The sequence below is a fragment of the Mobula hypostoma genome, chromosome 27 (assembly GCF_963921235.1).
Source record: "Mobula hypostoma chromosome 27, sMobHyp1.1, whole genome shotgun sequence".
Taxonomy (NCBI): Eukaryota; Metazoa; Chordata; class Chondrichthyes; order Myliobatiformes; family Myliobatidae; genus Mobula; species Mobula hypostoma.
This window is the reverse complement of record NC_086123.1, coordinates 21,690,231-21,705,415: the sequence shown is the minus strand read 5'-3', so window position 1 is coordinate 21,705,415 and position 15,185 is coordinate 21,690,231. Positions and strand designations below refer to the sequence as shown.

The following is a 15,185-nucleotide window of genomic DNA, read 5'->3' as shown; positions in this document are numbered from 1 at the left end:
GTCAAAGTATTTGGTGAGTACATTTCTAACTCTTCTGGCTTCAGTCTCGTTGTCGTCTGTTCTGAAATTGTTAGGTTATGTGGGGGGTTGCGTTCAAGAAAACAATGAAATGCCGCGCTGCGGCCATCTTTTCTGGCACGTCATGACAGCGTTTTTAAATAGTCAAAAAAGCTCACTTTACAACTTGACTCTCACGCCGTTCACACCGACTGCGTGTTATAACAGCCGTACAGCAGTGCTCGCGCAGTACCAAGCAGAAGCAGAAAAAGAATCGTTGTGGTGTTGTCATGACAGCGTTTTTAAATATCTTCATTTACCCCATCCACACTACAATGCGCAACAATTGTTTTCAAATTTACACACTCTGGAGAGTGTTTTAGAAAAACTCTGTTTTCGGGGGATGAAAACACTGTTTCAATGTGGACGGAGGGTCAAAATGAAGAGAAAAAGCTTTGTCAAAATTACTCTGCGTAGTTTGGATGTAGCCTTAACCTTCTGGTTAGTTGTATATTCATAGGCTCTTCAACACTATAACAAAAAGGGTTTTTTTTTGGGTGTAAGGAGTTTGAACTCAGCAGGTTTTGGAGCAGACACTAGTATCAAATAGAAACAGAAAACATACAGCACGATACAGGCCCTTCGGCCCACAAAGTTGCGCTGAACATGTCCCTACCTTAGAAATTATTAGGCTTACCTATAGCCTAGTTCAAAGAAGTTCTGCTAGTAGAATTGTGCTACCACTGTACATAGGTGATTCTGTAAAGTTTCTGACTATATTCAAAATGTTAAGAGTTAAGTAGATGATAGCAATTGGAGCTGTTAATAATTTATTGTTATATTTGTGTTGAAGTAAAGAGCATTGAGTCGGCAGAGTTAGATTCTGTCCTGAAGATTTACTGTGTGAATAAAGGTTTTTACATTTCCCTGTTACAACATTTGTGGTTCAGTCTTAAGCCTGATTTATACTTCTGTGTCAAATGTACGCCGTAGGTACCGCATACCCTACGCCGTGGGGTGACGTTCACCTCCCCAAAAAAGTAACTCATATGTCGTGGCGACGAAGACCGCAACAACTGTGATTGGTCGGCTTGGTAGCACTGCATTTCGTCCTACGCATTTCCGGTTGCTTTTCTCCGCCATGTCTGTACACTGATGCGAAATAAATGGTTGGAGACGATGAAGTAAAACGTCAAGTCTACCTGCCGACATCCAAAAATATTTGAAATGCATTTCCTTGTCCATGTCTCTCACGAAGAAACTCAACACAGTGGCTTAGAAACCCCACCACCATCTAGTGTTTTGGTGGTGAATTGCAGAGCGACGCAGACACAAAAATGCATGCTCGCTATGGCGTAGGGCTACGCAGAGGTATAAATCAGGCCTATGGCGTAGCCCGTACACATAAGTATAAATCGGGCTTTAGTTATATACAACAGTGATCCTCCGCAGTGAAACCTTTGCAAGATGTAGGCCTCTGACTGCATATCTCAGCTGGAGAATGCCATGACAGTCTTTGAGGCAAAACTAGGTTGAGAACATTGTAATATCACACAAAATGCTGGACTAATCCTGAAGAAGGGTCTCGGCCCGAAATGTCACCCATTTGTTGATTTCCATGGATGCTGCCTGACCTGCTGAGTTCCTCCAGTGTTTTGTATTTTACTTTGGATTTCCAGCATCTGCAGAATTTCTTGTGATTATGTTATATTAAACTTGGATGTCTTTGTTTTAGCTATTTAGTAATACTTGAAAACAACAACATTAAGTAAATAGTAAATGAAAATTAACAACGCAAATTAATGAAAGTATCAAACTAACATAAAACAATTACAATTACCCCCCCATATACACATACACACACACACACACACACACACACACACACACACACACACACACACACACACACCCTAACTGTTGGACACATTGCACAGTCTCATTAATTGAGCTTTTGCTAGAAGGAATGGTATGACAGATGGAGTAGTTTGATATGTTCATGGGTCAATAAGTTTGGAACATGCGTGAAAATAGTTGAACATGAGTAGTTTCCTTTGGAACTTCTGGGCACAGCCAACATAATTTAGTCTTTTGTTTCAGCTCATTACAACCAGGTGTTAGAGGTATAACTTGCTGCATTGTATGTGAAATGATTCTTGGTAGAATTAAGTCAAGTCAAGTCAAATTTATTTATAAAGCACATTTAAAAACAACTCATGTTGACCAAAGTGCTGTACAAACCATAACAGGTAGCTAGAATTACAAATACAAGAAACACAGATATAAACAACAAGGCACACAGCTTGTAGGCACAAAATAAGCCTAGACACAAGCCAAAAATCAGCCACATCAGGAAGATTCAAGCATTAGTGAATAAAGGTAAGTTTTGAGCCTGGACTTAAAAGACTCAATGGAGGGAATGCTGTTCCACAGTCTAGGGGCTACAACAGCAAAGATGCGGTCACCCCTGAACTTAAATTTAGATTGAGGGACAGTCAGGAGCCCCAAGTCAGCAGAATAAGGGGTTAGAAGGTCTGCGATACAGGAGGGGGCCAGCCCATTTAGGGCTTTATAAACAAACAGGAGTACCGTAAAATCAATTCTAAACTGTATGGTAGTCAGTGGAGAGAGGCTAGGATAGAATTAATATGGTCCCTTTTCTGGGCACCTGTCAGGAGCCTGGCTGCGGCGTTCTGGACCAGTTGCAGGTGGGACAGGGACGACTGACTAATCCCAGTATACAGGGAGTTGGAGTAGTCCAAGTGGGAGGATATAAGGGCGTGGATGACTTTCTTGGGAGAGAAAAGACTTGATTTTGGCAATAGTAGGAAGCTGGAAAAAACTGGCTTTTACTACTGCATTAACTTGCTTGTCAAACTTAAAGGCGGAATCAAATATCACACCAAGGTTTTTGACATGGGGTTTGACAAGAGTGGACAGGTTACCAAGACTGTCGATAATCACTTTGATGGAGTCAGGGGGCCAAACAGGACAACTTCAGACTTGCCTTCATTCAGCTGTAGGAAGTTTTGTGCCATCTAACACTTTATGTCCTCAAGGCAGTTCATGAGGCTGACTAGATTTGACTGGTCGTTTGGTTTCAAGGGGAGATAAAGCTGTGTGTCATCAGCATAACAATGGAAGGAAATATCGTGTTTTTGAATGATTTGGCCGAGGGGAAGCATGTATATAGAGAAAATAATGGGACCTAGGATGGAACCTTGTGGGACCCCGCAGGAAAAACTAGCTGTAGAAGAGGATAATTTGCCAATGTTGACGGAGTAGCTTCTATTTTTGAGGTAGGATGTGAACCAGTTCAAGGCAGTGCCATCAACACCAACCCAGTATTGGAGACAGTCTATTAAAATGGCATGATCCACAGTACTGAATGCTGCGCTGAGGTCAAGAAGAATTAGGATGGCAGAGTCACCTGAGTCGGTAGAGAGGGGGAGATGCTGCAGTACTTCATTTCTGAGAATATCCCCACATAGTCAATGAATTGCAACTAGACCTGAAGTGACAAAAGCCTAAGGGCCTTCTGAATTACCATTCTGCCTTCTGATGATTTACACTCTCAAAAGACCTTTTCAACTAACTGTCTCAGTCTCGGATTATCAGCATCACTCTTGATTGTATTTCAAACAGAAGTAGTTAAACTACTGTGAGTTAAAATACATTACCTTTTCACTGTTTTTAATGGAGGTTGGGATTGAGGACGTGATTTTAAGTTTAACTCTGTTTGGTTTTAAGTTAGCCCATTGCTTTGCGTTGCTTTTAGTTAGTTGCACGGTGGGTTTTTTTTTGGGGGGGTTTTTTTTCTTTTTCCATTGATATATATAAAATTTAGTATACTATTATGTTATCTTGGTTTTTTTATGTTTAAATTACATTGTAGTATTTTTTTTTGGTATTGATACCTTTTGGAATTTTATTATACTTTAACATTGTATTAATGTTTATATGGCTTACCTTTTTTGTATACTTACTCAATAAAAAGATTTAAAAAGAAAGAAAGAAAATACATTACCCTTCACTTCAAACTAATGGGTCTGTGCTAGATCACTTGCTGTGGATGGCATGGAGAGACAAGGTAACTGCATTCAGACTCTTGGGACTGCCCAGTGCAGTCTTTTCCTCAGTGATCAATCCAGTAGTGGTGCAGAAGGTCATTTGCAGTTTGTCTAATCTTCAGTGCATTTCCTTCTTCCTCGCTGTAATACTAAGTTTATGAATGGTTTGATCTGTAGAAAGGATTTTGTCAATAGTTCCCTTGTGAATAACTTGCCAAATGTAAATATTAAGTTTTGATTTGCAGAGAAAGGAGACTGGGGGAAAAGGGAACCTAAAGGGAATTTGAAGATAAATTTGATGTTAGCGTTAAGGAGAAGATAATAGAGAAGAGTGGCATATTGGCACAGCAGTTAGTGTGATGATTACATTATCAACCTTGCAAAGCAACACAGGATGGGTCTAAGCAGGTGCTAATGGAATCAGCAGAATGCTTACCTTCCATATAATGCTTAGGTTTGAAAGTAGTGTATATTTTGTAAAAAGAACCGATGCCATTTGGAGGTCATGTTCAGGATGGGACTGGAAATGGATCTTTTCAGGCAATTTGTATACTTGGCCAAGTTGCTTCCCTAGATTATTCTCTGGCATAAGGTGCAGAAACTTCTGATTTCATTCTTTCCATTAAGGTTGCCAATGCATTTATCATAACATTTTCTTTACTGAATACTGTTTGTGAAATTTTGAGTTCTAGTTTCAGTTTACAAAGAAGCATAGAAAACCTACAGCACAATACAGGCCCTTCGCCCCATAATGCTGTGCCGAACATGTACTTACTTTAGAAATTACCTGGGGTTACCCATATTTTTCTAAGCTCCATGTATCTATCCAGGAGTCTCTTAAAAGACTATCGTATCTGCCTCCACCACCGTTGCCGGCAGCCCATTCCACGCACTCACCACTCTGCGTTTAAAAAAAAAATACCCCTGACATCTCCTTAGGCAGATGAATATAATGTGTGAACTTTGTGTCTGTCTTCACTGTGGAGGACACTAGCAGTGTGCCAGTGGTCTGTGAGTGTCAGGGAGTAGGAGTGAGTGCCATTGCTATTACGAAGGAAAAAGTGTTAGGCAAACTCAAAAGTCTTATGGTGGATAAGTCACCTAGGCCAGATGGACTACATCCCAGAGTCCTGAGAGAAGTTGCTGAAGAGATAATGGATGCATTGGTCATGATCTTTCAAGAATCTCTCGATTCTGGCATGGTCCCAGAGGACTGGAAGATTGCAAATATCACTCCACTTTTCAAGAAGAAAGGAAGGCAAAAGAAAGGAAATTATACGCCAGTTAGCCCAACCTCAGTGGTTGGGAATGTGTTGGAGTCTATTATTAAGGATGAGGTTTCGAGGTACTTGGAGGCTAATGATAAAATACATCAAAGTCAGCATGGTTTCTGTAAGGGAAATCTTCCCTGACAAAACTGTTAGAGTTCTTCGAGGAAGTAACAAGCAGTTTACTCTAGAAATTCCTTAGAAGGTTTTAAAATGTGGCTTTTATTTGTAAGTAGTAACTTTTAAACAAACCTGAGTGCAAATCAAATTAAATATTTCTTTTGCTTTGTATCCTAATCCTTACAACTCCAATAGATAGCACTGTTCTAGGCTTTCTTAAATCTTTATTGTGTAAAATAAGTCTTCAGGTAAGACTGTGGTATGGATTTTCAGTAGGTTGGCTGAAATGGGTCAAACAGGCACAATAAAGGTTAAGGAATTTTGGGTACAAATCCCAACCAGCAGAGTTTTTCTTGTGGGGGCGAAAAATCCTTCCACTGGAAAAGGACCTTGGCTCCATATCAAAATAATAACCATGGGGAATTTCCACAGGGTTGTCATTTGCAGACCTTTGCAGGAGGTGAACTAGACATTGATTAAAATATTCTTTTGACAATTAAACTAATTTTCAGCTGTGTTAATAAGCACGCAATTTTTACCGTGATCACTGATTGCGACAGTGGCCAGGAACCCCTGCTTATTTAAGAAATTTCTTTGTACTCTTCATGACTTACAAAAGAAAGTATTATGCTTTTAAAATTCATATATAGTCTACTAAAATATAACAAATTAGACCAAAGGCTCCACCTCCCCCCGACGCTCAATTCAAGGATTTCATGTTGAAAAGTCTACATCCTTTCAATGATAGTTTACATATAAATGTACATTTTATTTAGCAATGTATAAATTGGCAGTGTGGTGTAATGTAGCTCAGTATCTTGCCTGGAGAACAATTAGAGCTTCTGATGAAAGTCAATACGTAATGCACATCTGGGTCTTATTAACTACTTGAGCATTTTTCTCGGGATTATATATTGTTTCCAATTCTTCAATGAAATTTAAAGACCAATTTTTGCTCTGTTAACAAGGTAGTATTTGATGGAACTGATCTCCATAAGGAAGCAAGGCTGTATTATCAATCAGCAATTTGTATATACAGTTGCAAGAAAAAAATTGGTGAACCTTTTGCAGTTATCTGGTGTTCTGCATAAATTGCTCATAAAATGCAGTCTGGTCTTCATCTAAGTCACAATAATAGACAAACACAATCTGCCTAAACTAATAACACACAAACAATTTTACTTCTCTTTAATACTGAGCACATCATTTAAGTCTAGGTTTAAAAAAAGTAAGTGAACCTCTGGGGTAATGTCTTCTACAAAAGCTATTTGCCGTCAGGTGTTCCAATCAATGAGATGAGATTGGAGGTGTTACTGTAGAGGTGCCCTGTCCTATATTAAAAAAAAAGGCACACAGTCTGGTTACTGACAGAGACTACTCTTTTCGAAAAAGAGATCTGTTTATGTGCAGCATGTCTTGATCAAAACAACTTTCAGAGGACCATAGAGGAAGAATTGTAGAGATGCATGAAGCTGGAAAAAGCTACAAAGGCATTTCTAAAGACCCGAGTGTTCATCAATCCGCAGTGAGGAAACTCAGAACTGTTGTAGGAGTGGGCATCCTGCAAAGATCACACCAAGAGCACAACGTGCAATGCTGAAAGAGGACCCAAGTGTAACAGCAAAAGACCTGCAGAAATCTCTAGAACTTGCTAAAGTCTCTGTTCATGTGTCCACAATAAGAAAAACACTGAACAAGAATGGTGTTCATGGAAGGACAGCACAGGGGAAACCAGTGCTCTCCAAAAAACAAACATTGCTGCACATCTCAAGTTTACAAAAGACCACCTGGATTTCCACAACACATCTAGGATAATGTTCTGTGAATAGATGAGTCAGAAGTTGAACTTTCTGGCAGAAATGCACACTGTTATGTTTGGAGGAAAAAGGTCACTGCATACAAAGCATGCTAGTGGTTTGGGGCTGCTTTGCTGCCTCAGGGCCTGGGCAGCGTGTAATCATTGTGTGAACAATGAATTCAAAATTGTGTCAAGACATTTTACAGGAGAATGTTTGGGTAGCAGTCCATCAGCTGAAGCTTAATAAAAGTTGGATGATGCAAGACAAGACAATGATCCAAAACACGAGTAAATCAACAACAGAATGGTTTAAAAAGAAGAAAATTTGTGTTTTGGGATGGCCAAGTCAGAGTCCAGACCTTAACCCAATAGAGATGCATGACCTGAAGAGGGCTGTTCCTCAAGGTATCCCAAAAATACTGATGAACTGAAACAATTTTGTATGGAGGAATAGTCTAAAATTCCTTCTCGCTGTTGTGCAAGTCTGATCAGCAGCTGCAGGAAATGATGGAAGTTATTGCTGCTGAAGGAGGTTCTAGCAGTTATTAAGTAAAAGGGTTCACCTGCTTTTCCCAGCCTGGGCTGTGAATGAGTGTTCAATAAAGACATGAGAAGTACAAATGTATTTGTTATTAGTTTGGACAGATTGTGTTTGTCTATTATGGTGTATTGGATGAAGATCAGACCACATTTTATGAGTAATTAATGCAGAAAATCAGGTAATTGCAAAGGGATCACAAACTTTTCTTGCAACTGGAAATGGAGATAATTTATTCAATAGGGTAATTTAATCATGACACATGTACGCAATGATTTGGTAGGGGAGACAAAAATACCTAAGCTAACTTATAGCACTAAAATAACTTGGAAATTCTCTTCTGAACCCTGAGGTCTATTAAAATGTAATCCAGCAGACCTTTGAGCACTGTCCACTGTAATATCTAACTATATAAAAAGTGCAAAGTAAAAGTGTATTATCGAAGTACACATATGCCACCATATACTACCTTGAGATTTATTTTCTTGCAGACATTCATAGAAAGTATAAAGAAACACAATAGAGTCAATGAAAAACCACACACAAAAAACTCGGGCAAACAGTAAACTGTAAAATACAAATAAAAGCAAACAAAATAATAAATACATAAGCAATATACAAATGTTTGTATATCGGGAACACGGAATGATGAGTCCTTGAAAGTGAGTTCATAGGTTGTTTGATCAATTTAGTGTTTGAGTGTAGTTGTCCCATCTGGTTCAAGAGCCTGATGGTTAAGGGATAATAACTGTTCCTGAACCTGGTGATGTGGAACCTGAGGCTCCTGCGCTCCCTTCCTGGTGGCAACAATGAGAAAAAACCACGGCATGGATGGTGGGGCTACTTTCCTGTGACAGCACTGTTTGTAGATGTGCTTGATGGTGGGGAGGACTTGACCCGTGATGGACTGGGCTGTATCCACTACTTTTTATAGGCTTTTCTATTCAAGGGCATTTGTGTTTCCATAACAGGCCATGACGCAGCCAGTCAGTATACTCTCTACTATATACAAAAAACTCAAATCTTCTATGACTGTCTAAGTCAAGCTATGTGCAGGAATTCTGATCCCTTCAGGTGCCAAAGTCTACTCATTTTTAAATTGAAAAGATTTGACTTTTTAAATCCCATTGTAGTAGTAAGTCTTTTTTTCTAGTTCTGTGACCAGTGATTCTTTTCTGAAGCTCTTCTGGAGATTCATCATCGTATCAAGTAGTATTGAGGGAGCAAAATTGATGCTCTTTTACATTATGCCTAGTGAAAGAATAATAACCAACCCCCCCCCCCACCAAACCTAATGGCCTGTTTTATTTCTTCCTTTGCAGATTTATGAGATGACAGGAGCCTGTTTGGCACATTGGCTCCCAAAACACCATTCCCCCACTCATTTCCTTTTATGCCAGCAATTTATTATTTCTCAAGCATCAACTCCCTTTAAGTTTTTGCCATTAACTGACTGATGCATCTTTGGAAAGTGGGAAGAAACTCGTGCACCTGCTGGAAAACCATGTGATTGTGCAGAGTGGTCTAACCAGCATTTCATACACTCAGTGGCCACCCTACTTGGTACCTTCTGTATATTGCAGTAACCTTGGTTGCAGTTCTCAATGGCACAGGGCTAAAGCTTTGGTGCACAACATATGACCCAGTGAGTTACAAGCCATATATGCTCACTGCTCACTTACCCACACTTAACTGCAGTTGCTCACATGCTGTTCACTACCTGCATGAATGGAGGACATGGATTTCCTTTAACATTCAAGTTATGAAATTTTAGGCTCCTGCCTTTACTTGATCTGAAATGTAACAACATGAGGTGGAAGTTAATTGATGGTAACAAGTGAGCAGGAATCTGGATGTTACAGTGCTGATACCTCAATATAGTTTTAGTATTCCTTTATGAATTTTGTCCATCACCTGAGTTTTCAAGTGATTGCTTTGTAGATGCAAGGAATTTTGTTTTAAATAGTGGTTTAGATTATTTATAAAATGTAAATGTTTAGCTGCCCCCAGAATTGCTTTGACAACCATTTAAGACCTATGTACATTAAGGGTTGGTAGCTAGCAAGGATATCAATGTTATTTGAAAGTCTGAGAGTGTCCTTGACATTGAAAATTTCTTACAATATTGATCATAACCTTTAATATTTGTCATTTATTTGATGTGTGGTGCGGAGTTGCATATGGGTCAGAAGGGCGACAGATTTCCTTCTCTTCCTGAGCTCATCGTCGAATCAGATGGGATGTTAAAACTGTCCACTAGGTACATAATTACCTTTACTGATGACTAGCTTTTTAAAATCCCTGATAAATTTCACTACTTAATTGGTGGTATTTGCACATGTGTAGATTCTAGTTCAATGACTTTTTGTTTTGTTAGCAAACAACTGAACAGCTTGAAGAACTGCTTTTGTGGCATATGATGTTGTAATTTAAGATGGTTATTGAAGTGCAGTAAGCTGTCATTGTTTTCGATATGTTTATTCTGTGAATGAACAAAATGAGATTCTGCAGCTGCTGGAAATCTTGAGTAATGCACATGTTATGCTGGAAAAATCAGGTCAGGTGGTATCTATGGAGGGAAATGAACAGTTGACATTACAGGTCGAGACCTTTCATCAGGGCTCGAGTGTTTGAAATGAGTATTTCAAAGTTTGCTCTCTTTACTTACTGCTCATTACACCACTGGTATTTCGGGCAGCAATGAAAGGCCTCCATCTCTGTCTGGTTTTGGCAGCCATGCAAGTCCCGGATGGAGATCAGGAATACCGTCGCACACAGATGTAGAAGGATTCTTTATTGCTCTTTCTGTAATCAGTTAGGGTTGTTTTGTTTTACCAGTTAGTGTTGCTGGCCTGAGCTGAATCCTCGAACCTGGAGCACTGGTGGACTACTCTTAGTCCGGCTGCTGCCCTTCAACCTGACTAGCATGAGTGACCCTAAGAGCCAAAGCACAAGGCTCTGACTCTGGTACAGGTATTGAGGCAGTCAAGCCTCCAAACCACGGCAAGGTTGTGTTCTTCTTGGAATTTGCTTACTTTGTACATATATATTGCAGGATAGGTTCAAAGCAATTTTCCACTCCATTCCAAGTAACAAAAATTGTTGCCAGTAGCATTGTCTTGAAGATTGATGAGGGTAGCTGCACTGGAGTTTTATTGTTGTGGCAGCTGAGTTCTGTTTGCTTATTTGTAAATGATTAAGTGTGCATGTTCAGGCAGTCTTTTTATGAAAAAAATGGAGTGATATTTGAACATTGTTCAATTCAAGTTTCAAGGTATTTTAGATAATTATCATATAACTTTACTATTGCTTCTGATCCTAACATGAGTCTAATAATGTTGTTTCAGAGGACGCAGCAGTGGAAAAGGAACTCCACAGCCTACAGTAAGTATAGTGTTTTGTTAATATTTTATGATTTAATTTTTTTTTGGGTATCCACTAAATATAGTTAAACTTTAATGAGTTATATGAGTAGGTAAAATTAACTAATTTGATTGTTATCGATTTTGTTTGTAATTGCATATTAATATAATGACATTTTTGGCATGCTAAATGGGGTCCCTTGTTTCCAGCAAATAAGTGTTTTGCGTAGCTAATTTAAGTCAAAAGTGTGAACTTTAAAGCTAGATGTTATTATTTCCAATACTGTTCCAAACTTCTGTGCAGTGGCAAGTCGAGGTTCTTGTAGAGGTTATTCATTTTGCAAAGATTGTTTCTGGCTTTCTCGTTTAGAAAGTCAAGAAATCCCCAGGAAAAAAGTAAAAATCATCCAATTCAAATTCAAGTTCAAGTTCAGTTTATTCTCATTCAACTGTTCACATGTATACCACCAAACAAAACAATGTTCCTCCAGTCTACGATGCACAACACAGTACATATAACTTCCACACTCAACACAAAGTAATATTACCCTGCCATAAATTAATGACAAATAATAATTGCAACTTATTTTGTAACTAATGAACATTAAAAATTTTGAATTTTGAATTGGCAGAATAAACATTGAAAGCCATGCCTATTTTGTTTCTTGTTCAGAAAAGATTGAGTTTAGACAATGATTGATGACAAGCTAAATATGAACTCTTGATATGTGCTTCCAGCTGAAGTTGCTCAGCAAAATTAGGATCAATATTGCTATCACCTTGGAAGTCCTAGTTTGTAATATTTTCCTCCTTTCTCTATGCTCTCTGTACATGTTTTATTACTGGGTTAATTCCCAGTTCTGCAGGGTGGTACTCCAGAAGCAACAGCACCTTCTGCGATGCCCAGAAATTGGTGTTGCTGTAAAGTGTTGAAAGATGAATATAACACTCTATAAAATTACTAACATGCTAAAACAATGTATGTTTGCCACATTTGTGTACAGATTAGTTTTGAAGTTTAATTTTGTACAGCAGTCGCTCAGATTTATGATACTGGAATGTCTTAAGGCTGATTTATACTTGTGCATCAACTGGACACTGTAGGTATGGCGTCACGATAAACCCTACGCAGAGCCTATGCGGATCCCTACGCCGTAGCCTGACGCGCACCTCTCCCAAAATGTAACTACGCGTTGCAGCAACGCAGACAGCAAGAACTGTGATTGGTCCGCCTGGTAGCATCACATTTCCTCCATCGCTGCAATAGCTTCCCATTGGGCGACTGAAGGGCAGGGAAGGAACTCTGGCTGCAATGCTTTCCATAAAGCTTTACAGACCTCCGAAATTATGGAGGACGCACTTCGCTTTTATGAAAAAAGACGCTCGCTTTAAACTTGTTTACCTGGAGAAAGACTACCACAACCATGAAGTTTTGCGCGGGCAGGTGTGTGCACATGCGCGACGTGCCGGAATTGCAGGGTGACACAATCACACCAACACAGAAGTATAAATGCTCACAATGCGCATAGGCCACTTGCGTAGGTTACGGCATCCAGTTGATGCACAAGTATAAATCAGCCTTTATAGTTAGCACGTGAAATTTCATGCAGTTAATAACATAACTAGGAATGAACATTAGAGACGGTACCATGGACTGTTTAATGTTTCCTGAAATTTTTATTATTACAAGTAAGGTAAAGCAACTATATTGCCAAAAAATTGTACTATTTGTGGAAAATATAAGCAGCCAAGTTCACTCTGTGGAATTATTCATAACATGTACTGCTCTGACAGCTAAGCAAATGTATTGATAATTTGTAAAAGAAGGCATTTGAAAGGCATTAGTGAGGAATATCTAGACATTACAGAAGTACTTATGAAAGGAGATATGTGGTAATTCATTGGAGGGTTTTTAAAAGTTTATTATAGAATAAACCTTAGTCCAAAGGTAAAATAATTCTGTTGTAGGGGCTGGAAAACTATAAGTAGAAATTGAAGAAAGTAACAAGTAAACTCGGTAGGTTGTCATTTTGAAAGCACTACTAGTAGTTGTGAAGAGCATTAGTGCATTGATGCAGAAGCTACATAAGAGCATATTGAGGGAAAAGAAATGGAAGGCACTGGTAATAATATTTTTCTGTAGGAGATTTGTGTGAAGCACACATCCTAACAAAGACTATTTGGGCCTAGTATGTACAGTTGCAAGAAAAACTTTGTGAACCTTTTGCAATTACCTGGTTTTCTGTATTAATCACTCATAAAATGTGGTCTGATCTTCCATCTAGGTAACAATAATAGACAAACACAATCTGCCTAAGCTAATAATACACAAAATTTGTACTTCTCATCAATACTGAGTACACTATTTACACCGTTCATAGTCTAGGTTAAAAAAAAGTATGTGAACCTCTGGGGTAATGCCTTCTGCAAAAGCTATTTGGAGTCAGGTGTTCCAATCAATGAGATGAGATTGGAGGTGTGGAAGACACACAAAGTAAGGTTACTGACAGAGCCAGCTTTTCTCAAGAAAGGTCTGCTTACGTGCACCATGCTACAATCAAAACAACTTTCAGAGGACCGTAGAAGAATTGTAGAGATGGGTGAAGCTGGAAAAAGCTACATAAGCATTTCTTAAGACCTGAGTGTTCATCAGTCCACATTAAGAAGAAATGTCTACAAATGGAGGAAATTATGTCCTGTTCTAACTCTCCCTAGGAGTGGATGTCCTGCAAAGATCCACCAAGAGCACAACATAGAATGCTGAAGGAGGTGAAAAAGAACCCCGTGGTAACAGCAAAAGACCTGCAGAAATCTTTAGAACTTGCTAAAGTTTTTGTTCATGTGTAAATAAAGGCATCCGTTAGTCTTGCGAGACCATGAATCTGCGCCTGGAAAGTCTTCACTCTCCAGGGTGCAGGCCTGGGCAAGGTTGTATGGAAGACCGGCAGTCGCCCATGCTGCAAGTCTCCCCTCTCCACGACAATTTTGTCCAAGGGAAGGGCATTAGGATCCATACAGCTTGGCACCAGTGTCATCGCAGAGCAATGTGTGATTAAGTGCCTTGCTCAAGGACACAACACGTTCCCTCGGCTGGGGCTTGAACTCACAACCTTCAGGTAGCTAGTCCAATGCCTTAACCACTTGGCCACGTGTTCATGTGTGCAGTATAAGAAAAACACTGAACAAGAATGGTGTTCATGGAAGGACAGCACAGAGAAAACGACTACTCTTCAAAAAAAAACATTGTTGCATGTCTCACGTTTGCAAAAGACCACCTGGATGTTCAACAATGTTCTGTAGATAGATGAGTCAAAAGTTTAACCTTTTGGCAGAAATACACATTGCTATGTTTGGAGGAAAAAGGGCACTGCAGACCAACATCAAAACCTCATCCCAACTGTGAAGCATGGCGGAAGACGCTTCAAGGTTTGGGGCTGCTTTGCTGCCTCAGGGCCTGGACAGCTTTCAATTGTTGAGTGAAACAATGAATTCAAAATTGTATCAAGATATTTTACAGGAGAATGTCAGGGTAGCTGTCCATCACCTAAAGCTTAATAGAAATTGGATAATACAACAAGACATTGATCCGAAACACAAGAGTAAATCAACAACAGAATGGTTTAAAAAGAAGAAAATATGTGTTTTGGAACGACCAAATCAGAGTTATCCCTGAAGTATTGGTGAATTGAAACAGTTTGTATGGAGGAATAGTCTAAAATTCCTTCTCGCCGTTGTGCAAGTCTGATCAACAGCTGCAGGAAATGGTGGAGGTCATTGCTGCTAAAGGAGGTTTTACCAGTTTTTAAGTACAAGGGTTCACCTACTTTTTCCAGCCTGGGCTGTGAATGATTAAACAATGTGTTTAATGAAGACATGAAAGGTACAATTGTTCGTGTGTTATTAGTTTGGGCAGATTGTGTTTGTCTATTATTGTGAACTGGATGAAGATCAGACTTCATTTTATGAGTAATTGATGCAGAAAATCAGGTAATCGCAAAGGGTTCACAAACTTTTTCTTGCAACTATATTTCA

At 39.2% G+C, this 15,185-nt stretch overlaps 1 protein-coding gene across 4 annotated transcripts in view; it reads left to right on the top strand.

Moving 5' to 3' along the window:
- Window positions 1-15,185, top strand: part of atxn2 (ataxin 2) — a 139,435-nt gene that overhangs the window by 10,926 nt on the left and 113,324 nt on the right. For 3 of the 4 annotated variants that reach the window (XM_063034630.1, XM_063034631.1, XM_063034634.1), the window contains exon 2: window positions 11,139-11,175. The exons of the other annotated variant lie outside the window; for it this stretch is intronic. In XM_063034630.1, coding sequence (XP_062890700.1) covers window positions 11,139-11,175 — 37 coding nt within the window. The remainder of the gene's footprint in view (window positions 1-11,138; window positions 11,176-15,185) is intronic. 4 annotated transcript variants of the gene reach the window in all.